The sequence below is a fragment of the Canis lupus genome, chromosome 3 (genome assembly GCF_003254725.2).
Source record: "Canis lupus dingo isolate Sandy chromosome 3, ASM325472v2, whole genome shotgun sequence".
Taxonomy (NCBI): domain Eukaryota; kingdom Metazoa; phylum Chordata; class Mammalia; order Carnivora; family Canidae; genus Canis; species Canis lupus.
In genome coordinates, this window is record NC_064245.1 from 59,281,659 (window position 1) to 59,307,191 (window position 25,533).

General features: G+C 54.6%; 2 protein-coding genes and 1 long non-coding RNA gene across 3 annotated transcripts in view; 2 read left to right on the forward strand and 1 right to left on the reverse strand.

Moving 5' to 3' along the window:
- Window positions 1-25,533, reverse strand: part of PPP2R2C (protein phosphatase 2 regulatory subunit Bgamma) — a 947,578-nt gene that overhangs the window by 720,706 nt on the left and 201,339 nt on the right. The window lies entirely within an intron of this gene.
- On the forward strand, window positions 7,051-18,364 carry LOC125754789 (uncharacterized). Its single transcript, XR_007409625.1, has 3 exons — window positions 7,051-9,929; window positions 10,384-10,539; window positions 14,850-18,364. It is a non-coding gene; the product is annotated as an uncharacterized LOC125754789 (long non-coding RNA).
- The window catches only part of SORCS2 (sortilin related VPS10 domain containing receptor 2), a 459,215-nt gene continuing 456,703 nt past the window's right edge, over window positions 23,022-25,533 (forward strand). The window contains exon 1 of the mRNA XM_025437086.3: window positions 23,022-23,540. Coding sequence (XP_025292871.3) covers window positions 23,022-23,540 — 519 coding nt within the window. The remainder of the gene's footprint in view (window positions 23,541-25,533) is intronic.

The window sequence follows — 25,533 nt, forward strand, 5'->3', positions numbered from 1 at the left end:
CAGAGAGCCCCCCTCCCCCTTTTAAAAGATTTTATTTATTCATGAGAGATATAGAGAGAGGCAAAGACACAGACAAAGAGAGGCAGAGGGAGAAGCAGGCTCCCTGTGGGGAGCCTGCTGCAGGACTCGATCCCAGGACCCCAGATCCCCTCGGACCTGAGCCGAAGGCAGATGCTCAACCACTTAGCCACCCAGGCATCCCTAAATGTCCCTTTTTCGTAAGGACACCAGTCATGTGGGAATACAGCCTTCCTGCTCCAGTATGATCTCAGCTTAATTAATTACTTCTATGATGGCTATTTCCAAATAAGGTCATGTTCTGAGGTCTTGGGGTTAGGACTTCAATCTATAGTTTTTGAGAGAACCCAAGTCAACTCATTGTGGCCAGTTATTACTGTTACTAACCTTACGGTTTCATTGAATTCCTTCTGCATCACCCCCTCCCCGCACTACACACACACGCAGACTGGAAACTGTGGTGTCCTTGGTCCTGTGGCCAGAACGCTGCTGGGACAAGTGCAGGAGAGGTGGGGCTCCGGCTCTGGCCCCGTGTTCACTCTGTTCCTGGGGTGGCTTGGCTTGACACTCTGTTTTCTCATCCAGTATGACAGAGCCAAGCCCCCTCCTCTCCCCTGGGTGGCCCTGTGTTTCCCCTCACTGTGAATGGGCTTTGTAACCACGAGGTGCTGGCCATGGGCCACTCATCCTGGCTTGGGTGCTGGCCGTGGGTCACTCACCAGAGCCTTGGTCACTGAGGACAGGAGGCCTGCAAGGACAGGGACAGATTGGGGTGGCCGAAGGCCGGAGCCAAAGATGGATCTCGGGGGGATTGTTTCAGATTAACCATGGGCACTGGTCGCCACTCTGTATGGATCTGAAATGACTGTGGGGCTAATGATCAGGAAGGCAGAGAACAAAGCCCACCTTCTTCCCAGGAATGAACTCTCTGAGATTTCTCCGGTGAGAGCAGCTCCTCAAAGGTTTCCAGGAGAGCAAGGAGTGGTCCACTTGTTAAGTAGACCAGAAATAACGTGCATCGCTGCTGCTCTATTAACATGCTTGCGTGGCTGTCAGACCAGGCTCTCTTAGGGGCCTCATCTATAAGTCATGAAACACAAAACACAATTAAATTGCCCTGAGGTTTTAACACATCCAAGGCAGCTTGTTGGAGTCAGAACACGGATTCCCTGATGTCCAGGAGCTAATAGAGGGAGGGATCTGGGCCGGGGAGAATTAAGTGATCTCTTGCCTGCTCCGAGCCAGCCTGTGCTGTGCTGCCCTGCGTGATTGACCCTGGAATGAGGCTGTTGGATTTAGAAACCTCCTGTTCACCGGCCTGCATTTCCCTCACATTTAAACGTGCACAGGGTCTAGAGGGGAACAGGCCAGGGTTCCAGTCTCAGATCTGTGTGTGGCCTTGGACATGTCACTTAACCCCTTCACCTGTCACCTGTGAAGCATCTCACCTGTGAAGAGGGCAGCCTGACAAGCACCTTTCAGGGTGGTTAGGAGATGATCCTCAGTGACGTTGTTAACCGCCTGGCTCAGAGCTGGCGTCCAGAAACGGCCAGCCCTCCGGGGGAGCACTGGAAGCCGGGCTCTTGAGAACAGAAGAGCTACTTCTTCTGGATGTTCTTTTCAGTCCTACCTGAGATTTGCTTCCAATCGGTGCCAACACTCAGGAAAACAGGGTGCTATTCCCCAGGAAAGTCAAAGATCCATGTCGCTGCTGCTCCAGAAGTCCACCCTGACATCCCTGCTCCCGGTGGGCAGGGAGGCATGCACAGGCCGGTCCTGGCAGCCTGTCTGCAGTGGCCCACATGGGGACAGCCCGAGGGACAGTGCTGTGTCCACATGGTGGAAACGGATGTAAGCACCACCGTGTCCACACCATTGGTCCCTCTGGCAGTCCGTTGTGATGGGAAGCTGGGCTTGACAACTGGGGTGAGCCTTATAAATATGGTGTTGACTGCAAGAAGCCAGACTCCAGAGTCTGATTCCATTGATGTGATGTTCAGATAACAGGCCCAGATGGGCTCTGGGTTTGGAGGTGTAGTGGTTGCACACTACACAGCGCAAGAAGGCCACTGTGACATCAGCAGCAGGATCCTGGTGACCCCTGGGGGTTATTGTCAGGAAGGGCCCAGGGGCCCCTGGGAGTCCACTGTGTTCTATTTCTTGACGTTGGAAGTGATCCCCTGGGCTATAATCACCGTGAAGTTAGATGCTTCTGTTTCACATACTTTGGATTTGGTTGTGTCCGTCGCTGATTCACCTGATGGAGTCCTAACCCCCAAGACCTCAGAATGTGACCTTATTTAGAGACAGGGTCTTTGCGGACATTCAAGTTAAAGAGAGGTCATTTGGGTGAGCCCAGCTCCACCCTGACTGGTGTCCTCACAGAAGGGAAAAGTGTGGCCTGGAGACACGCACGCACGGGGAGTAGACCTTGTGCAGATGAAGGCAGGGGTCTCCTGGCCCAGGAAGGCACCTGGGAGGGAAGCCTGGAGCACATCCCCCCACAGGCTGTGGAAGCAACCACCCTGCTGATGCCGTGATCCGGGACCTCTAGCCTCTAGGGTGCAGGACAGTACGCTCCTGTTGTTTAAGACTCTCGGTTGGTGGTACCTTGAGAGGGAAGCCCTAGGAAATGAATAAACGTAGAGAGAAGGGGAAAAATGCAGCTTGCATTCAAGTGTTGGGCTGAAGTACTTCTGATTAGGTCGCGGTGGACAAGGGGACCAGTGCCCCCAGCCCGAATCCCTTGCATCATCTGTCTGCCCCATGTTTTGGTCAGTGAAACCCTGAAGAGACCTTGGTTCTTCACGAAAGGGCCAGGCTGGGTTTAGAGAGGAACCCTCGGGTGACTCCGGGGTCGGTGTCACCACAAATTCTGATCTAGGGGACTAGAAGCAGCTATCTCCCCCTCCCCCACTACAATAAGGGGTGTCTGCTTTGGGTTAACTACATCGTAAGCAGATTAGACGTCGTTCCTAATAAGGGCCTCTTGGAGCAGTAATGAGACCTCAGGCTCTGGCAGGAAGTAAGTACATCAGGCCCTTGACATAGGCAGTGGTGGTGGCAGGCACCCATGTGTGCCATTTCTGACCATCTGCTCTGTGCAGGGGCTGGGGGCTGTGCCGGCTCAGCCTGGACATCCTTCGGCCCCTTTGCAAGCTTCTGGGGGCAGGGAGACGCTGCAGTCCCGGACCACTTCCTGGCTGTGCTAGTTTTGGAACGTTCCTCTGTCTTCTTTCCTGGGACTGCCATAGCAGAGCACCCCAGGCGGGGGCTTCGACAAAAGATGTTTCTTGTCTCCCCTTCTGGAGGCTGGAAGACTGAGACCAAGGTGTGGGCAGGTCATCTGTGTCCCATTCTCCTCCTCTCTCTAGGGCACCTGCCATAGTGGATCAGGACTCACCCAGCTGACATCATGGTAACTTAATCACCTCTTGAAAAATTCTCCCTCCGAATACAGTCACATTCAGAGCTATTGGGGCCTAGGGAATCAATATAGGACTTTTAGGGGGAACACACCTCAGCCCATAACCCCTGTAAGCTGTAGCTCGTGCAGCTGTAAAAGACAGTAGGAATGATGTCCATGCCCAGAAGGGTGTCATGAGGACCACGTGCTTGTGCTTCTGGGTACCCAAGAAACGGTGCAGGCCAGGCTTGTTTGCCACCTGCAGACCCCTGCACTGCCCTTCCCCTACGCCCGGTTCTGGCCCCCAAGGGTCCCCCTGTGGGTGAGGTCACCCAGGCTGGCGTCAGACTTGCTGTGGGGCTCAGCCAGCGGGAGGCACCAGGAGGGCGTGCCCAGAGAGGCCAGGCTGCGTCTCCTTCACTCCTGTCTGCCTGGCTCCTGTTCTGGAAGTGGCTGTGCTCTCCCCCAGCCCACAGCTCCTGTCTGGCGGTCCCTCCCTCCGCCGTGGACTTCAGCTTTCCCTAGGAGTCAGCTCACTTCTCGCTTTTGACCTTGGAGAGAAACACCTTCCCTCTTGTGTTCCCAAACTTAGCCCAGACCTGTGCAAAAGCTCTTTCCCCAACCCTCATCATTCTCCACTGAGCAAGGCACCCATGCACCTTGCAGCTCCTTCCCGATTGCCCATGATTCTGGAACGGCACATGCCCAGCGTGGAGAGGAGGTGTTTAGGGAATGTTCCCTGAATCAGATTCATGATTTTCAAAGGGCTCAAAGCCCTTGGATTAAAGCATTTTAAAAATGCAAAGTTATATGATTATTCATATATTATTCATCCAGGGAGTCTTAGAATTGCTGCCAGCGAGAGCTCCCCAGCTTTCTGGGGCCTGGCTTGTTTTCCTTAATGAAAGTGAATGTCCTTTCGTGTCCTGGCCTGGCTTTCCTTTACGTGGGTTTTCTGTATCACTCAAGTGAATGAGGAGGGCAGGATAGAGTCTGTCTGAGGGTAAGGGCCCTACAAGCCCAAGGGAAGGCGAGGGAGTCCAGGTTTGGTTGTGGTGGGGGTGACCATGGTGACTCCATGGAGAGAAGAAGCACCAGCTAGTAATTCAAACAGTAAAGGCACAGAACCACCCACCTGTCTGCCTGCTGAGCAGCCTCTGGTGAGAGCTTTCTAAGGGCAGTAGGGCCAGAGCCCCCTCTGTCTCAGGACCCCACGATGACCCCCCTCTTGCCGGTAGAATAAGATGTGAGGCCTTCAAAACCGTGCCCCAGCTCACCCCAGCCTCATGCCCATCGTGCTCCTCCTCTGCCAGCTGCATAGCAGACCCCTCTCTGAGTTATTTATGGCTTCCTAAATGTGTTTCGCCAGTTCACACCTCTGCACCTGTGCCCGTGCTGTGCTCTCAACCTGGGATGCTGTCGTCTGCAATCAAAATATTCTCAACATGAACAAAATGTCAAGGATGGAAAGAAAGAAATGCTTACTGCTTTGTGAGTGAGTGAGAGCTGCTGCAGGGAAGGCTCTGTTCCCGGGACCCGAGCTCCAGAACAACAGACGGTGCCTGACTCTCTCTGGCCGTGGGCCCATCTCTCTTCCCACTGACCCAGCTGCCTCTGTGGTGGCCCAGACTCTAGGTGAAAACCTCTGGCTTTACACTCAGAGGGACATGGGATCCAGTCCCAGCCCTGCCCTGCCCCTTGCTAGCCATAGGGCCCTAGGCAGGTCCCTCTTGGGGCCTCAGTTTATTCCTCTATGAAATGGGGTGAGGATGTTTGTTATACAGGCTAAAGGAGGTGACCCAGGGGAAGAGCTGGCCCGCAGGTGGCCCACAGGACTCACTTCAGAAATGGCCGTGGCTGTGATTTTAGGGCTGATGTTCAAGGGTGGAGCTGGACTCCGATATCTGTGTTGGGATGGGAACTGTTTTACAAATTGTGATAGTGGGATTCTTGAATTGGACGTTGGGCTGTGAGTGATAGTGAGCCATCGACTATGAATTTCAGGCTCCTCAGCCTTCCCAGATTCGGGGGACGATCTGTTCCCATCTGTTTCCAGGGCCTGTGATGGGGTTTGGCTTGCAGGTGGTGAGCAGCGAGCCCCACACGAACTCTCTTCCGTTCCGGATGCCCAGACACAGCAGGGTAACTTGCAGGCTCTGCCCTGGACAGCTTGCCCTCCAATGGGGGAAGCTAACGTGCATATGGACAGCGACAACACAGAGAGCTTGGGGGGTGCTGTGGGAGGATGGGGATCGTCACTCTCCTGAAGAGATGGGTGGGCAGGGCAGGCTTCTTGGAGGAGGTGGTGGGGAATGAGCTTCAGTTCAACAGCTGGGTAGGAATGTTTAGCCAGGACAGGGGGGCCGGGGAGTGTAAATTAAAGAGTCACCTAGAGACTCAGGCAGGAAGTATGGGGGTGCTGGGAGAGGGGTGCTGGGAACTTCCAGCAGCTTGGTGTCGGGCAAATCCTTTCCTTTGACACATGCCACTTCCTGATGGGCAAACCAGAAAGGGTGATGCTCGCCAGTCAAGAGGGGAAGCGTCCTGAGGCCACCGTGTCAGCGCAGGACAGAGACTGGGAGCCATCCTTCCAGGCTGAGCAAGCCTCCAGATTCAAACTGGAAGGAAGGCTTAATGAAGGGCATTTGCTGCTGCCAGCGCTCCAGGCTGGGAAGTCCCAGGTCACAGCCCCAGGGTCTGGAGAGCACTCTTCCTGGCTTTGCAGGTGGCCACCTTCTTGCTGCACCCTCACATGGAAGAGAGAGGGGGCTCCGGTGTCCCCCCCCCCTTATAAGGGGCACAGATCTCATCCCCCATGACCTCATGACCTAGTCACCTGCCAAAGGCCCTCCTTGCTGATACCACCTCACCGCAGGTATGGCTTCTGCATATGATAGGGCGGGGGGTGGGGGTGGGGACACAACTCCATTCTGGACAGAGGGAAAGGCCTGACTTCTGGCCCGTTTGTCTCTGGGCTTCTCAGAGCACCATGAGACCCACTTTCTCATGTATCTGAAATTTGATTTTACCAAATGTGATCAGCCGCTGGGAAATTCATGGTCGTCCCTGCTCCCCCTCTTCCCTTGCCCGTCAGTCTGCTGGTCCGCAGCAGAGATGAGGAGAATTGTTCACCACGGAAGTCCTGTGCTTCTAGAGGATAAAATATCCTCTAAATGCACATTATTGTTATTTTTATTACAGGCATCAGAGCAAAACCACCAGTTCAAAAGAGCTAATTTAGTTAGATCAGGCGTAAGTGCTACTCGAGTTGAAAACTCATTCTCCTTTGCGGTATTTTCTTTTGGGTATAAATCAACAGAAAGGCTTTAAAAATATTTTTAGTACTAATGTATTTCAATCATCTGGTCGGTCACCTCTGAGCACACTTACCTCCCGGGACCTCCGTGTGATTACCCCAACTGACTTGCCCGACAGCCATGCAATCCTGCCTCCGTTCAAACCATATTTGATTTCATGGGTTCCAATAGGGAGCAAGGGGTAGGGTGGGAGGAAGTACCCACAGCTGTGACTGTGTGGGGCAATGGGCGGTTCCCCCGCAGACCTCCTGGACGTGGACTTGGGGAGTACTTTCTTAGTTTTGCGTCAGGGCTCCAGGAACCTTCCCTCTCTCCTTGCAGGTGCCTCTCCAGAATGGCTCCCCTGGTCAACATGAAACTTAAAGTTGTCCTGTGGAAGTTAAATACCCCGGGATACAGAACACCATCCAGGAGGACTGGTGCACAAGCCTGAGCCCTGGGCAGGCAGATATTACTCGTCCATCGGGCTCCACCTCCCACTAAAGCCTGATCTTCGGCAGGTCCAGGCAGACGCCCCCTCCCCCACCAGAGTCAGGATGGTCATGGGTGAAAGTTGGTAGCCACCCCAGCCTCAGCCCCTGATGGGCTTGATCCCAGGACCCTAAGGTCATGACCTAAGCCCAAATCAAGAATGGACGCCCAACTGAATGAGCCATCCAGGTGCCTTTTCAAGGCTGAATAGTATTCCATTGTGTGGATTTTCAATGTTTTGTTTGTCCATCCATCCTTCGATGGACACATGGTTCATTATGGTTTTACACGTTAGCTGTATTTCTTATGAAGTCTCTTATGCCTCCCTCAGTCCCACAACAGCCTAGTGGGTAGGCATTGGGAATAACAGGTTTGAGGCTGTTGAGTGATGAGGGACCCAGAACGCACAACTCCAGACTTGCCAAGCCCTCTCCTCCTCTTGGGGCTCCCGAGGAAACTGTGCCAACTTCATAGTCGTGACATGAATGCTCAGTGCCGGGATGTGGGATTCTTGTCAATGCAGGGGTGTCATGTGCGTCTCAGATTTAAGGCTCCCGTGGGGCCCTCTTCCTCTTGAATCCAAGTCTTAAGCTTAGTCTTGAGCTTGCAGGTGGCCCCTGGAGGAAAATGTGGATCTGGGAAAGCCAAGTCATGAGCCATCTGCCCATGCATCACCCAGACAGCAGAAGCCACAGGCAGATTTTCATGGCTTTTGGTGTCTGTGGCTCATCTGTCCACATGGCCCAGTCACTTGCCTGTACCCTGACTAACTGGAGGGCGGTGTCTAAGAAGGTGGACAGAATTGTCTCTCTTCCACAGTAGACAATGCAAGGAGCATGAGGCTCATTGTAAAAAGAATGGAGTAGAGTTTCTGAGACATTCAGTGCCTCCTTCAAAGCCCCCCAGCCAATAAGAGATTGGTCAGCAGTTTGGATCTTTCCCTTGTAAACTTGGATAGCTTGTCCCTGGCCAGGATGCAGAGCTGCTGGGCATGCATGGGTGGGTGGCCAGAGGAGGGAAGAAGAGTGTCCTGATGGATGTCAGTGGGCTCTAGGAAGTTAGGGGAGAGCAAGGAGCAAGGGATGGCCAGGTTGGGGAGTAAAGGTGGCTGTGCAGAGCAGAATAATGCCCTCCTCAAGATCTCCTTGCCTGAGTCCCCAGAATCTGTGAACTTGTTGTCTCACATGGCAAGAAGCTTTGTAGAAGTGAAAAAGTTAGGGATCTTGAGATGGAGAGTCTCTCCTGGATTATCCAGGTGGGGCTAGTGTAATCACAAGCATCCTCAAGAGAGGGAGGCAGGAGACCCAAGAGAGAGACATGAGGTCACAAGCAGAGGTCAGAGACAGATGGGAAGATGCTGTCCTGATAGCGAAGATGAATGAGGAGGGCCACGCCATGGAAGCTGGCACCCTTACAAGTGGGAGAAGATGAGAGCTCTCTTCGAGAGGGGACCGCCCCACCAACCCCTTAATTTTGGACTTCTGGCCTCCAGAAGTGAGAGGGAATGAATGTGTTAAGCCCCCCTCCCCTGCCCCAGGGGACTCCGTTAGGGCTCCCTGGGGGTCTAGTATGACTGACCACACGCAGGGTGGTCCCTAACCACCACCATCCTGTCTGAATGTGGGGGCCTTTCTCATTTGTCATGTCTGAGTTGGCCAGTGTTTCCCAGATGGCAGGACTCTTCCCAAATCAGGCAAAAATGACGTAGACAGATAGCCAGGGAAGCTGTGACTCCCAGCAAAGGGGCAGAACTTTGCAACGTTTGGCAGGTGGAGCCAGAGAGCTATTGGGTTCACAGACGGTTGGCCAGGGAGGCATGTGGTGTCAGACAAGAAGCAGGTGGGGAACAGGGAATCAGCAAGGTGAGCCTGAGGCAGGATCCCCAAGAGAATTATCAAATATGGTTGAGAAAGGACCTTCTGTGATGGTTTATTAGCCAGGGTTCTCAAGAAAAACAGTGGGGAGACACATGTTCAAAAATAATATGTGAGCCAAGTCCTTATAATAAATCTCACTCTAGATGTTGGCTCAAAATGATGTGAAGACCCAGGGAGGCAGGTGATGTGGCTTAGGGTGAAATAAGTTGATATTCATAATTCTTGGCTCCTCTTGTAAAACTTTTTGTGGTGCTAACACATACACACTCAGAAGGCACGTATTGTATGGACCCTGTGTGAGGTGTCTTCGTTTTTTGTTGTTGTTGTTGTCATTTTTGAGAGAGAGAGAGAGAGAGAGAGAATCAAAAGTAGGCTCCATGCTCAGTGCGGACCCTGAGATCATGACCTGAGCTGAAATCAAGAGTTGGACGCCCCATGGACTGAGCCATCCAGGTGTCCCCCACCCCTGCCTCATGTGAGTTTTCTGTGGTTGCCATAAAAAATGACCACAAATAGGAAATTATGCTCTCAGAGTTTTGGAGACCATTAGTCCAAAATAAAGGTGTTGGCATGGCTGCCTCCTTTGGGAGGCTCTGAAGGGGGAATCTGTCCAGGCATATGTCTCTCCCAGCTTCTAGCGGTTTCTGGAAATCCTTGGTGTTTCTTGGCTTATAGACATGTCACCTGATCTCTGCCTTCATGTTCACATGGTCTTCCCCTCTGTGTCTTCTTTTCTGTCTCTTATAAGATTAGTCATTGGATTTAGTGCCCATCCTAAATCCAGGAAGACTTCATCTCGAGATCCTCAGCTAAGTCCATCTGTGAAGACCTTCTTTTTTGGTAAGTTATATTCACAGGTTCTGAGAGTTAAGACTTGGACATGTCTTTTGTGGAACATGAGTCAGCCCATTACAGACTCCACCCCTTAGACCAGTCCTCAAAGTCACAGGCATCCTAAGAATCAGGCCAAGGCATGAAGGTGTGCCCTCTGAGAGGGAGCTGTGCTGTAGGGAGGGAGGAAGCTCAGGGAGGGAGGCTGTGGGAGTGGAGATCCTGCTCCACACACCTGGTGAGGGAGCATGTGAACAAAGGCACAGGGAGCAAGGGGGGTCTGTCACCCAGTGTTGGTGGGTAGGGAGTGCCCACGGTGAAGGCTTTTAGGCTGGCTCTGCAGCGATAAGCTAGGCCCAAGCAGGAGGAGAAGGGGGAAAGATGGTGAGCTTCTTGAGGGCAGAACTGAGGGGGTGGGGGTGTATGCTGAGCTTAATCCTGTTTCCCCATTACTTTATAATAGGTACAACCTCTCTGAGCCTCACACAGAGAAAAAGGCAGAGACACAGGCAGCGGGAGAAGCAGGCTCCCTGTGGGGAGCCTGATATGGGACTTGATCCCAGGACCCTGGGATCATGACCTAAGCTGAAGACAGATGCTCAACCATTGAGCCCCACAGGTGCCCCCCCCGCCCTTTTTTGTTTATTTTGTTGTTGTCTTGTTCTTCTGATTCTCCTTTGCTGCTTTACTTTGTGCTACATAAATGTTTTTGGTGTCCCCTTTTAATTCCTTTTGTTAAAAACCATATGCTGTGGATGATTTTCTCAGTGGTTGTTCTAGGGACTGCAAAAATACATTTGAGCTTGTCTCGGTCCGCTTCAGATTAACACCAGCTTCTTTCTGGTCAAATGTGGAAAGTGTGCTCCGTTCTTCCCCGCTCTGTGCTATCATTGGCATACATCTCATGTCTTTTAATGCTTATAAACTCAGCAGTACAGTCTTATAATTACTGCTCATGTCCTTTAAAGAATTGAAGAGAAAAAAATAAGAAAAATGTATTTATAGAGTATTTTATATTGACTCTCATATTTACCATTTCTGCTGCTTTTTATTTCTTCTTGTGGATTTAAGTTATCATCTGGTGCCAGTTCCTTTCAGCCTAATGGACTTCCCTTTAGAATTTCTCACAAGTTTGCTAACAATAAATTTCTTATCTTTATTTATCTGGGAATGTTTTTATTTCACCTTTAGTTTTGGAGGGTAGTTTTGCTGGATACGGAATTTTTTGTTCACTTTTTTTTTTTTTTAGCATTTTGAATGTATCATTCCACTGCTTTCTGCTGTGTGTGTGTGTGTGTTTTCTGATGAAAAGCCATCTGTTAATCATGTTGTTCTACAATACATGAAGAGTTGGTTTTCTTCTGCTTCTTTCATGGTTTTCTCTGTCTTTCAACAGTTTGATTATGATATATGTAGGTATATGTCTCTTTGGATTTAACCTACTTGGGATTTGTTTAGTTTCTTGGATGTTTGAAGTTTTTCATCAATATGGAAACATATTGGCCATTATTCTTCATGGTTGTTTAATTCTGTGTGTGTGTGTATATGTGTATGTGTGTATAAAACAGCTGTTTTAAAGTCTTTCACTACCAAATCCAACTTCTGCGGACCCCTGAAGGCTGAAGAATGTTTTTCTTGGTCCCCTGATTATAGCTCATATTTCCCTGTTTCTTTGCACTTCTCACTTTTTTTTTTGGTTAAAAATTGGACATTTTACCAATATATCACATCAACTCTGGATTTTTATTTTCTTCCAGAGGTTATTTCTGATTTTTCCTTGTTCATTTGTTTGTTTTTTGAAGTAACTTACCTGGGCTAAATCTTTGAAATCTATCTCCCTTGCTGTGCGTAGCTCCTGGTACTTTTTATTTTAATTTTTAATTTTAATTTTTAATTTATGGCTTTTGTATCCCTGTGTCTGCCTAGGTTAGAGATCAGCCAGTATTTGATCAGAAGTATTCTCAAATACCATGAGTTAGTAAACCTATCCTCTATCAAAGACTTTTGTGTGGGTAAAGGAGCACATTCAAAATTTAGGCATTTTCAAGTTTCCCTGACTTTTGCTTTTCATTGGGTTGCTCATGTTTCCTATGTGAGTACACATGGCCTTAGGATCAACTAGGAATCTGTGGCTAGTTTGGGCCATTTCCAGAGGCACACAGTCCCAGCCATTCTATACAACCTCCAAGACAATAATTTCCACTGTCACTGATGCTAGGCATGGATGTCACCCATACAGGGAAGGTGCTATGGGAACATCCTGGGAGAGTGCCATGGGAGCAGTCTGGGGTCAGTATGCTGCAGACTCACTGTTTCTACCTGAAGTGTAGCACTTTTCAAGTGTGAACACTTCTTAGGTGGTTGCACGCTCTTGGATGATTTCCAGCATGTGGAAATGGCTGCTTTTGTCAATTTGTGCAGTTTTAGAATTGGTTTTTGGAAAGAGCATTTGCCAACCTCTTCACTTGGCCACAAGTCAAAGTTCTGCCTCCCCAGAGTGCATTTGCAATTGGGAATATGCAACAGAGCTGAGGGTGCTTGGAGGGATAGAGGAAGGGGAGAAGTGGCTGTATATGAGGCTGTAAAGGTTGGTTGGGGTAGATAAGACTTCATTTAGCAGAGGAGAAAAATGGCAGTGCCCATAGGGAAAGAGGTTTTTTCCCAAGTTATTGAAGCTCAGTCACTAGAGAGCTAACACTGGAACCTGGCCCTCCTGACTCCCAATCCAGTGCTCTTTCCTTTATGCCATATTGCTTTAGCAATTGTTGTTTAGAAGTCTGAGTCTCCAGGATTTTCAATATGTCAGATCCATCCATCCATCCATCCATCCATCCATCCATCCATCCATCCAGAACAAAAACTGACATGGCCTTAGTGTTATGACCCTCATAGTCTCAGAGTGGGACACTAGCCTCAGGAAAGGGCCTTGCAAGATCCATTTTGAAGAAGTAGTATCCCATGCTTCTCTGTTAGTCTTAGTTAAGGTAATAGCCCTTTCAAGGGAAAACAATGAGTTTTAATTAACCTCCAAGCTGAAATCCCTCAAAACATGATTTCAATCAAATATAATTATGGAAAATTTGATTTGTGAAAAAAATTTAAGTGTGTAAAGCATGTAAATAAAAAACAAATTGTCATAGTCCATAGTTTGGGAGCAAAAATTTTGATTTCTGAAATGAATCTCAAAGGCTAGAATACTGTGAGTTCTCTTTCAAAATATTTATTAAAATGGGAGCCTCTGAAAACTCCTTCTCCAGACAAATCTATAACCCTGAGTCCCTTGGCCTTACACAGAGGGAATGCTGTGAAGCGGCATGGTACTTAGACACTTGCCAGTTGCTTGCGGCTGCCTATGCTATGCCAAGGAACCATATGGAAACTGAAAAATTCAGGAAAGAATCTGGATGCTTTGTCCACATGACAACAAATAATTGGGTATTTGGAAAGGAGATTTGGGGCTATATCTTGAGTCATCCTCTGGGAATTCCTAAATACCACTTCAGAGGGATTAATGGAATTTTATATTTCATCTTTCTCTCTTCCTTCTCTGTCCCTTTCCACCCTTCCCCACCCCTAGGGGTCTTATTCAATAGTCACATCCAAATCTATGTCTCAAACCCTGATTCTGTCCTGGACACCATTTCCAAAGGCCTCTGGGGCCTCCCTGCCAGTGTACCCGTGATGGGTAGGGCTCACCAAATGTCTCCATGCTCCTGTGTCTGCCAGCTGCCCTTGTAGGTAGGTCAGGCCATGAACCCAGGCTCTGGCCAATGGGATATGAATGATAGTGAGTGACTCCCAAGTCGAACCCCACAAAATATCCTGTGTCGTTCTCTGGCTTTCTCTTCTGCCGCAGTGACCTTGCAGGCTAGCTGTTCCAGATGGCAGAGCTACAAGCTGGAGAGGGGAGGCGCCTGACCTGTACTTTGTAAATGAGTGCAATGCACCTTTCTTAGGTTATCCCACTGAGATTTGGGGTTCATTTTTACTGCAACCCAGCCTAGCCTAGCTTAAGAGCTCCAGGATGTTTCACAGACACCTTGGAGGCAACACATCCAAAGCGGAGCATCTACCTTCTTCAGATTTGTTCCCTAACTGTGTGGTGGCATCACTATTGTCCTAGATGCTTCTGAATCTCTGTAGACTCGGATTCTCACCTTGCATGGGAGGTGCCCACCTCCATCTCCCCCTCCCCTGTGCTTACTCACATCTCGTCATCTCTCACCTGGACCAATGCCCTGTGCCCTGCTGGCCTCTCTGTCTCTTTTCCAAGTTCTGGCTTTAAGGTGTTGCCAGAATTATTGTTCTGAAACACAAATCTGATCATGTCATCCTGTTCTTGAAAGCCCTCAAACATTCTCATTCACCTTGGAAGAAGGCACAAGCCTGGAGTGTCTGGGCTGGCTTCTCCTCAAGTCATATGGTTTCCTCTGCAAGTTGTATGGTTTGTCCTGCATGGTCAGGCCGCTTGCCCCTCCGTTTACGGGTGGTGGACCTTTGTCCTTTGTCCCTTGTAGGTGCTGCGCTCTGTGTTTTAACTTCATCTGGGTCCTGGTTCATCTTTCAAGACCTGCTCAAGTGTATTTTTCTCTTTGCCAACACCTCAGGCAGAATAAATCCTCCCTTCTTCCTTCCACCATACTCAGCACATATTTCCATAATAGCCTGTGTTCTCCAGGGTGCTCATGCTGGTAAGCGGGAGGAAAGGACAACAGGGTTGAAAAGTTGGGGAGAAAATTGAATTGGTCAAAGTCACATAGATTGTTAAATCGCAGAACCTTTCCATCCTTCATGCACCTTCCACGGGAGTCTGTGAGAGGGACAGCGAGGCAGCCATGTGTCTTAAACCATGAATGTGCTTCTGGGGAGCACCTCATGGGGCTGCTGTCCTGGGGAAGTACTAAAGTTGTCCTTTCTCTTGTTTTACAGATGGGGAAACTGAGGCCCAGAGCACACAGCTGCCAGAGATGGAGGAGGTGTGTGCTTGCTGGGTCCTTGGTGCTGCTGGCAGAGGGTGGCACCTCCCGTCGGGCCACGGACATGCTGGCAATCTGTGGGACTTAGCCCTCAGGACCCCCGCCCTCGCCCTACAATTGAAGACATACCACACCCCAGCCAGGGCAGCTGAGAGGTTGGCAGAGGACTTCTGAGGGGATAGTAATGGATGAGATATGTGTCACACAGGCCGAATGTGGGCTGTTCTATCATTGTCGTACCTGAAGACCTGTCGGCGGTCCAGGTGCTCTCCTGAGCATTGTCTCGCTTGCATGGCAGCCTGTGACTCAGGTGCAGTGACCGTTCTCAGGGGATGTGGGGAGACTGAGACATGAAGACAGTGACTCACCTAGGGACCTGCAGGGCTGGGACCAGGTTAGGGCCCCAGCCTTGCTCCCGGCCCCTCGCTGGGAGCTCCTCACCCACCAGCAAGCACCCTGTGACACACTGTGGCGGCTGCTGGCACACATCATCCCACAGCCACTTCTGAAACATCAGTGGCTCCCTGTCCTGCAGATCCACTACTCCCTAGCTGTGTGCTCCAGGGTGGCTGTCTTAGCCACTCTGGGCCTCAGATGCCTTGCTTCTAAAATCAGAATAACTGTGCACCAAAACACCTGGCCCATGGAAGCTAGTTGGCAAATATTGCCCTCCTGCCACCAGTTCCAGTGAACCCTGGTGTATGGTGTACAGGGTGGGGTGGGGGCGCTTGCCTTTAGCTGTGACAGCAAGTCTGAGGAGGAGCAGGGCCCACCAGAACTGACTGTATGCTTCCTCCCCCCTTCCCTTGCAGATGTTTATTGGGCTCCTACTGGGCCAGGGCCTACGCATTTTTTTAAAAAGATTTTAATTATTTATTCATGAGAGACACACAGAGAGAGGCAGAGACACAAGCAGAGGGAGAAGCAGGCTCTATGCAGGGAGCCTGATGTGGGACTTGATCCCAGAACCCCGGGATCACGACCTGAGCCAAAGGCAGATGCTCAACTGCTGAGCCACCCAAGTGTCCCCAGAGCCTGTGCTATTTGGCTTCCATGGAGACTTCTGGTGGCTGCCATCTCCCCTGCTCCCGGGAATCCCCAGGGGTGGTTTCTGCCTAGGTGTATGTCCGTCCTAAGTCCAGCCCTCTTTCCTCTGCCCTGCCTGCTGGAGTGACCACAGTGGGCTCTGGTCCTCGCAGACTGATGAGGAGTCCCTCTTACCAGGGCCCATAGGGGTTACTTTCCAGGGCCTTCCTTGCTGTGTATCAGATGACCAAGTACCAAGGCTCCAAGAAGCTGAGGGCTTACTTCTAAACCACAGTGCATCCCAGTAAGAAGGGGTGGTGCCTGCACTGGTCAGAGCTGGTCACTGCTCACTCCCCATCCCCATAGTGATTTATGCGTGTACACAGGTGGGGAGCAGTGGGGCTCGGGATAGGCCCCATAGCCTCTGCCTACCTGCCACAGGGGTTGGGTGGGTCATGGGCATGCTGGGAGCCCCAATCTCAGTGGATATCAGTGGAGTTGATAATCATTCCAGCCCTGTCCCAGCTTCATGGGGTGTGGGGGGATCAATGCCTGTGGAAGCCTGGGCAGAGGGGTCTGGTAGAGAGGAGGGCACCCCAGGCCTACCCGGACAGGCCTTGCTGGTGCATGGGGAAGCACAGGTTCTTTAGCCACATGCTGCTGCCACCCCTTGCTGTGGGTGGAAACTTGGCGAGCCCCTCTGCCTTTTTGCGCTGTGCCTCTCTTTCTGCTTCTGCTTCTGGGAAAAGGGGATGATGATGAAGCCCAGCCCCCAGCCCATGCAGAGGCCAGCAGAGTAACACTGCAAAGTGCCCGGGGCAGAGCTGGTGTGGTCAGTCGGCGGTGGGGAAGCATCTCCAACTCTGCGACCACCCTGTGGTGTCATTGACCTGCCTGCCCCCAGCATACGGCTGACCTCCCTGAGGCTGGTCCCTCGTTCTGGTCACCACCTGGACCCTAACACCACCCAGATGCTCGAGGGACCAGGAGGCCTCAACTGTCATGCCCTACCCACCCTGCCCTGTACTCTTTTGCCCTGCAGCCCTGCCCAGGTCCTCAGATGTCCCCCACATGGCCATCCTCCAGGTCATTACCCACGCTGGTCCCTGTGCCAGGAGCCCTCTTCTACTCTTTCCACCTGTTTATCCTTCCAAGGATTGATTTGTTTCCTGCTGTCTCTCTGGGGCCAAGAGCCAGGAACATAATAGGTGCTCCGTAAACAGCTGATGAACAGAAGCAGGAAACCGACCTGTCCCACTGCATTAGCTGTGCAGCGTCTATGATTTATTATTATTATTATTTAAGATTTTATTTATTTATGCATGAGAGACACAGGGGCGGGGGCAGAGACACAGGCAGAGGGAGAAGCAGGCTCCATGCAGGGAGCCCGATGTGGGATCTATCCCGGGTCTCCGGGATCATGCCCCGGGCTGAAGGCGGCGCTAAACCACTGGGCCACTGGGGCTGCCCCGCGCCTACAATTTAAAGGAAGTGGTTGCCATCCTGGTCCCTGCCCGGTTCCGGGCTCCAGCTTGGTGGGCCTCTCACACCTCTGGCATCTGGCAGGCCCGCGGCTGTGGTGCTCAAGGGCGATGAAATCCCTGCCTCCACCAAAAAGTGACCACAACCACTGCCCCCATCACCCTTTCAGAATGTGCCATCCAAAGATCTGCCACCGCCTTCTGCCCTGTCGCCTCCCACTTCGGATTGGAGCAGCCAGACCCATGTCTCACGGTGGGGCCTTCTTGTCCTTCTCCACCTAGACATAGTTCCCTTCCGTCTCCAGATCAGACTTCTGCTTCCGGCCCGAGTTAATGTCCTGACCAGCCTTCCCTGCAGCTTTGCTCCTTTCCCTTGACAACCTGATAACGAGATCCCTGTGCTTGATCTTTCTCCTGAAAGCCGTCCCCTGCAACCCCGTGTCATTTGCTGAAAGTCATTAGGAGACTTCTCTGCAAGGCACTGCAGCCCCCCACCCGCACCTGGCAGCTTCCCTATCCCACCCCCCAACACCTGGCAGCTCCCTCCCACCCTGGCAGCTCCCCCACCCTGCAGCCTACCCTGCTGCTGCAGCTTCCTCTCCTCACCTGGCAGCCCCCCTGCACCTGGCACCTTCTTCCACACCTAGCACACCCGCTCCTCCCCCCCCCACCTGGCAGTTGCCTACAGGTGCAGGCTTCTTAGTCTGGTTGGAGATGTACTGGGGGTGGAAGGAGTGGGAGAGTGGGACTAGTGCTGAGGGCACAGTGCAGGGGAGAGGCTCCCCTCTGTAGAGTCTGGCACCCAAACAGCCTGTCCCCTCCGTCTCCCTCCTGCTGAGTCCCCAAGCATCCCTGAGAGCATTGCTCATGGATTCCTTGGCCGCCTCTGAATCAGGCCCATGTGGGCAATTGTGCAAGCTGAGCTTTGTCACATTTATAGAGATAAATTAAAATATTATCACTGGAGACCTTCGATAACTTAAAAGAGCCTGAGACTTTTAATGAGTAAGTGGTCTGATTAAAAGTTGGAGAGATGGAAGTATTTCTCCTCCTTCTTGGATGGGGAGCATTGCCGTGGAATAAGGAAGCCAGCCTGGATCTTGAAGCTAAAAGGTCTGGATTGGGGCTCAGTGGGGCCCCTACTCACCTCTCAGGAAACGCTCCATCTAGTGGGTCCAACCACATGCCAGGTGTTTGGCATCTACTCTTTCAAGGCTCCTTGTAAAAGCTGTGCCAGGTCAGCGGCTCACGCTGGCTGTACACGGAGTCACCAGGCCAGTTCAGAGAGGACTGAATAGCGGGCTCTCCCTATGGAGGTCAGGAGGGTCCCCTCTGTGGTTCTCACATGGAGCCCAGGCCTAAAACCACTGGGTTAGCACAGGGGCTCTCAAACTTGGGGGCACATTAAAACACAGATCCCGGGGCCCCATCTGGGAGTTTCTGGTTCAGTGGGTCTGGGATGGGGTACAGGCATTGGAATTTCTAACCAGTTCCCATTAATGCCGATGCTGCTGATCCAAGATGACTCTCAGAGGGCCACTGAGTCCAGGGAGTCCTGGTGGGACCATTACAGAAACTGAGAGGGGACATGCTTCTCATAGGACACCCAGGTGGCACACGGGAACATGTCGCTTTGAATCCCTCAGATAAATTACTGAATCCTAGTGTGCCTTCACCTTTACCTTCAAAGTGGGGAAAATAGTGCCCTTTCTGTGTTGGTGCTATATAGGTATTATTTGGATGTGAGGTTCAATTAGGTTTTCCTTCTGGAACAATCTCTGGCCAGAGTAGGCTCAACAAGTTGTAATGCTGATTATTTTCCTTACTGCTTTCTGAAGGATTCGTTGAAGGGTGTCCCCCTCTGAGCAGCCTTCTTCCCTTGGCCCCAGACGGCAGCAGCTCCCCCTGCCATAGGGAGCCAAGCTCCCCCTGCCATAGGGAGCCAAGCAGCTCCCTCTGAGTACCTGCTTCCCCAACGTCGCGATTGATCATGTGTCTCCCCCATCACAGTGTGCACTCCCCATGAGCAGGGGCCAGGGGGGATGGGTCTGGAGCCCAGTGCCCCACGTGGAGCCTGGAATAAGGAGGCAGTGTGGGAGGTGGCTGGGGCTGCTTCCCCTGTCTTAGGGTGCTCCTGTGGCAAATAATCAGGGATTGCAAATAGGTAGTGTGTTTGTATCACCCCACACACCCGGAGCATGGGTGCCAGACCCATGCATCCGCACATATGGTACCTCCGCCAGCATTCACACCCATGCCTGCTGAGCCAGCGGCTGCCCCTGTGGTCTCCCCAGACTTCTCTCCATCAGGACGCCAGGACAGCATGCCTGACTGCCACCTATTCACCTTCCTTTCTGCATGGGAGTCCCTTGAGTCTCTGACTTGGTCACTAGTGAGGGTGAGGCCAGTGGGGGTGCAGCAGGTGCTGGGAGTGGGCTTCCTTCCGGCTCCCCGAGTCCCTTGGTGCCTTCCCTGGGCCCAGCCACCAAGGTCTATCTCAACCTGGACAGGAGCCTCCTAAGTGGTTTCCTGCACTGGTCCTTGCTCTGACAAGTCACTGGTCTCACTGCCCCGCCCCCAATCCCCAGCCCGCTTAAAATCCTCCAGAGACTTTGCACCAGGCTGTGAATACAAATCAAGCCCGCTGCGTGCCTGCCTCGTGCCTCCCTCCTCGGGTTGAGGGTGAGCTTGGGCTGGGATGGTGGCTCTTGTGCTCCAACCCCTGCTGGGATAGCTCTTCCCACTTTGCCCACCATTAGCTCCTCTTCCCCTGCTTCTCATTGTCAGCTCAAAGCTACCAGGCCTTTTAGTGACCCCTTCATCTCCGTGGGGTGACTACCTTATGTGTCCCTGGGTCCTTACTACTGTCTGAGATGAGCTTTCCTTGGGATCTCTCCTCACAGAGGTCAAAAGGGTACCCCCTGTGGTTCTCACATGGAGCCCACAGGGATGAACAGGAGCGCAGCGGCACCGGGAGCCCATCTGCCTCCTTCATCACCGTGTCCCTGTGTCTAGTGATGTTTGAGAGCTGAGTGACCTCGGGGAGTCCCCACGTCTCTGAGCTTCGGAGTCAGACAAGGGATGAATCAGTCCTGCTCTTTTGAAAGCCCTTCAGCCTTATCAGGGCAGAGGGAGCCAGATGACTGTTGTGGAAAAGGCACAGGTGAGGCATTTGCCACTCCACCTGCTTTCCAGATCTGGACACTCCTCCGCTCATTTGTGGATCTTCACCAAGTCATCAATAATGTGAGCCTCAGTTTGAGCCAGGGGTGGTGGCGGTGATGTGTGATGTGCCCATGGCTGAGGCTCTGTCTGAGCCTCCGAGAGGTGGAGTGCTGGCGAGCCCAGCACACAGGCCACAGGTAATGTGGGGTGGTGGGAGGAATGGCACCTTGGGGCTGGAATCTGGTCTCTGACTCTCTCTGGCTTGGGGAATGTGGGCAGTCACCACCCAGAGTGTTTCCTCAACTGTGAAAAGACTATCACACATACCCCATGTACCCCACAGCCTGGTTGTGAGAGTTACATACAATAACCTGCGACGTTGCCCCTGCCCCTGAGAGCAGCTGCCCCTGGGACAGTCCAGCACAGAGTAGGTGCTCAGCCATCTGTCACGGTCATATTTTTTTAAAAAAATATTTTATTTATTTATTCATGAGAGACCCAGAGAGAGGCAGGGACACAGGCAGAGGGAGAAGCAGGCTCCTTGTGGGAAGCCCGATGCAGGACTTGATCCCAGGACTCAGGACACCCTGAGCTGAAGGCAGAGCTCAACCACTGAACCACCCCGGTGCCAGTGCCGGACAGTAGGCTTTTCTTGAGGACAATGCTACGGGCTCTCTTTTATTGAAACAAACAAACAAACAAACAAACAAACAAGGCAGGGGGAGAGAGTGCAGAGCCCATGCGGCCATCACTTTATGGCTGGGGGTGGACATGGGGAGTTGGGAAGGCCCAGGGGGCACTGGGTCTAAGCTGGGGCATGACCCACCTCTTTTCTGACCACTGGCCCTGCTTTCCCCCCCAGCCCCGGTCTGCCCTGTGCTGTGTTTGTCAGCTTCTTCCTGGGCCCTGGGTTGCCTGGCTTGCCCCCCTCCCCCCGGCACTGGCCAGGTTCTGTTCCTCTCTGCTCCCTGTGCCAGACCACAGGCTCCTGCAGCTCTCGGCTCTTGCTTCCCTTCCCAACCCAGGGCCTGAGCTGAAGACTTAGAATCTGACAGCTTGGGAATTTACACCATGGAGGGGGAGGGAGGGCTAGGGCACATTCCAGGGGAGGAGACTTCTCAGACATCTGGCCACCCCCAAGCCCGCCCCCCAAGGCTGGGCACAGACAGCAGGGGCCCCAGGGACTATCTGTTATCAGATCTGACTTCCAACTTCCTGTTGAGCCTGGGGGGTGGGGTGAGCCTACAGAAGAAGACTGGGCACTGGGTGCTTCTACTCCTGGAGGTGGGAGAGAACCTGCACTCTCTACCTTTCCCAAATGTTTGAGGCTTTGCTCCTCTGACTCATTTGGCTTTCTCTCTCTCTCCCTCTCCCTCTCCCTCTCTCCCTCTCTCCCTGGAGCAGATATCCAGCTGGGAGGCAGGTGTGACAGAGCCTGGGAGCCCGGGATCTTTACCTAATGCAGAGGCCTCTAGGGGAAGGATGGAGGCAGGCTGGCCCCCACCTGGCAGAGGATGCAAAACTCTCCTCACCTAAGTGGGGCTCCAGCCCCCTCCTCCTGTTTTCCCACAGGCCAATACAGAGCACAGGGTGGACGCTCAAGAAAGTTATGAAATCCACCTAAAGCAGCCCATGGCCTCTGGCAGGGACTTGGTGGATTGTGAGCCTGTTGTCCTGTTCTTTGCTGTGGCCTGTCACGCTGTGCCCTGGTTGGGACCTTGCCCCCCTCCTTCTAGATGCTTCTGCACCCAGGTCTCTGTCCTCCTGTTTGGAGGCTGCTGGGTTGGTGGCTCCTGGGGCTGGAACATAGACGTGCACCGCATGCAAGTCGGGAAGTCTAAGGCACCTGTGTGGCTGCCCAGAAGTAGGCCGTGCAGGGGCAGCCTCAGGGCCTTGGCAGTGCCGGGAGAGTCCCCCAGGTGCTGTCTTCGGAGGCCCCTGCAGGAGAGCCCCTCCCCACTTCCACTGTCCCAGTGCTGGCTCTCTGGGGTTATTTGGTCTGTGAAGGTGTGCACGTGGGTGCCGTCTGCCTGCTGGGTCCGGGTGTCCGCTCCAGGGCCGGCACCGGCTGTGCTCACCCCCGTGAACTGTGCCGCCCCAGGTGGTGCTGAGCAAGCACAGGCAGCAGGGGAGTGGGAAGGGCAGAGGGCAGAGGGCAGAGGGCAGGGGGGGGCTCGGCTGGCTGGGCGCGCGCTCTCGGACCCCTGCCCAGGCCCCGGCGGCGGCGGCGCTCGTCGGCGGGCCCGGGCGCGGCCGGCAGGTGGCGGTGCGCCCTCGGCTGCGCGGCGGCGGCGGCGGCGGCGGCGGCGGAGCGCCGAGTCCCCTCCTCCCGCCGGCTCCCTCCCCTCGCCGGCTCCTTTCTCTGCGCTCTCGCTCGCGCTCCCCGGCGCCCTCCCGCTCGCCCGCCGAGGTCTCCCTCGCCCGCGCCGCCCCGCCGCCGCCCCCCGGCGACCATGGCGCCCCGGGGGCCCCCGCGCGCCCCGAAGGGCCCCGGCCCCGCCGCCCGAGCCCCGAGCCCCGGGGCGCCGCCGCCGCCGCGCTCGCCGCGCTCGCGGCCGCTCCTGCTGCTGCTGCTGCTGCTGGCCGCCTGCGGGGCGGCGGGGCGCTCCCCCGAGCCCGGGCGCCCGGGTCCCCGCGCGCTGCTCACCCGGGCGCCGCCGAGCCCGCCCGCGGGGCGCGCGCTGCCGGGCGGCGGCGGGGACGGGGACGGGGTCGGGGACGGGGACGGGGACGGGGACGGGGACCGGCAGGCGCGCGCGGAGCCCGGCGCCCCGGGGCTGGGTCCCGCTGCCGCCCCGGGTCCCGGCGAGGATGGCGCCCCCGCCGCGCACCAGGGGCGCCGGGCGCGGGCGGCGCCGGTGGCCGGAGCGGCTTCGCGGGCGCAGGTCTCGCTCATCAGCACGTCGTTCGTGCTCAAGGGGGACGCGACGCACAACCAGGCGATGGTGCACTGGACGGGCGAGAACAGCAGCGTAAGTCCCCCGCGGCCCCCGCCCCGCGGCCCCCGAGCCCCCGAGCCCCCATTCCCGACCGCCCTGCTCGGCCCGGCCGTTCCCGGAGACTTGGGGACGCGAGGCACCTCGGCGGCGCCCTGCTGGGCTCCGAGCACCGGTTTCTTGGGGAGTGGTCCCCAGATGTGGGAGCGCCCTGCCTCGCAGGTTTCTGGGACCCCCAGCCACCTCGGAGGCGCCCCCGCCCCGCCCCCGCCCCCGCCTCCAGATTCCAGGTGACGCGGAGGGGCATCTCCCGAGGCTCCGGGACCCCGGTCGCCGGGTGCCTCCAGGTCCTTCAGGACCACCCCAACTCGGTGTCGCGCCCCGACCGCTCCCAGACTCCACCCGGTCTGCGTTCTGGGATTTCGGCTGCGGGGACCCCCCACCCCGGGACCTCGCTCCGCGGGCTCCAGGAGCCCCGGTCGGCACAGCCTGGGGTTCGGGGACCCCCTCTCCGGGTTCCCCGAGTGCGACCCGGCTGCACCTGGCCGCGCAGGAATCCGCGGACCCACGGAGTTGGGCGCCCGCCGCGCTCTCAAACTCCCTGCCCGCCCTCCCCTTCCCGCTGCTCTGGAAGTTGGGCTCCCCCGCCCTCGCCTCCTCCTCCTCCGTTAGGGTCCTGGGCGCCTCCTTCCTCCGGCGCCCCGCGATGGCTCCTGTCCTTCCGGGTTCCCACCCGTCCTTATTTTGTGTGTGTGGTGCATCACGGGGTTTGGGGATGCCCTCATATCCTTCCCCCGGGGCTGCCCCAGCCTCGTTCTTCCCCTGGGCAGATGGTCAGTGGTCGTACCTGGTCGCCTCCCAGCAGCCCTAGCGGGTCATCTCCAGTTTTGGAAGAGTCGGGGGAGGTGGCAGCTGGTTGTGTGGGGAGTAGAGCTGGGACTCTCCGCTTACTCCCTTCTATGGCTGTTCGCTGGGGTCTCCCCCAGGGGCTCCCCCACCGCCAGCGCTTCTCTCTGACAAAGTTCTGAGGCGGCAGCAGGGGCAGTACCCCCGCATGCTTTGGGAGTGGAAGGGTGGGGATCTATGCACTCCCCTAGCCTGGAAAGGGGCTGTAACGTGGGCTAGCGGGGGAATTTAACCCGCCTCAGCCCTCCTGGGTTGATGGGGGTGGTTTGGTGAGGTGGATTCTGGGGGATGGTACTCCATCCCCTCTCCAGCCGAATCCAGGGGCAGCACACAACGGGCAGCACTGGGCACACTTGATTGGTCCAGAGCCCAGGGCCCTGCCATTCCCCCTCCTTAGCCAGCTGGGAGCTGCAGGCACAGACACCAGGTCTCTGGTCTTCGGTCATTTGTGCCTCTCTAGACACTAGAAAGCTGGGGTGGAGGGTGGGGGGCGGTTGCATTGGCTGCCCGGAGGCCAGCAGGGGGCGCTCAGGGTGCCAACGGAGTGGGAGTGGGAGTGGGAGTGGGGGGTGGAAGGTGCCTGACTCCAGGTAGCAGGCACCCCTCCCTAGAAGAGCCCTAGGCAACCGTCCCCATCTGCATCATGAGAGAGGGGGCAGACCCCGCGTGACAGTTGGGCTCAGCTTTTCATCACTCCCCATACTGGTGAACAAGCCCTGTGCCATAAGCTGTAACCCCGGAGACCCACGGCTCAAGGAACACTGAGCATTTGAGGTCATCCTGCGGCGCCAGACTACCTCCACCGAGCCCCTACCCCCACCTGCTCAGGTGGTTGAAGCAGTTGTTAATCCAGTGCCTCAGTCATTTTTGATTCATGGGGTGGCAGGGGGCCGTGTGGCAGAAGGGAGAGAGGGGCACTGAGGATGGAGGCCAGCCTCCCAGGTAGGACCCACTGGCACCCAGCACCCACCCTGTTGTGAGCACAGAGCCAGAGGGCTGGGCAGCCTCCTTGGAGAGAGTGAGGAGGGGGCTTGGGCCAACGGGGAGAGTGCAAGGTGGGGTAGGGTCAGGGCGAGGTGGGGGAGCTTCAGAGGAGCTTCCCCGGCTTTGCCCCCCGGGGCAC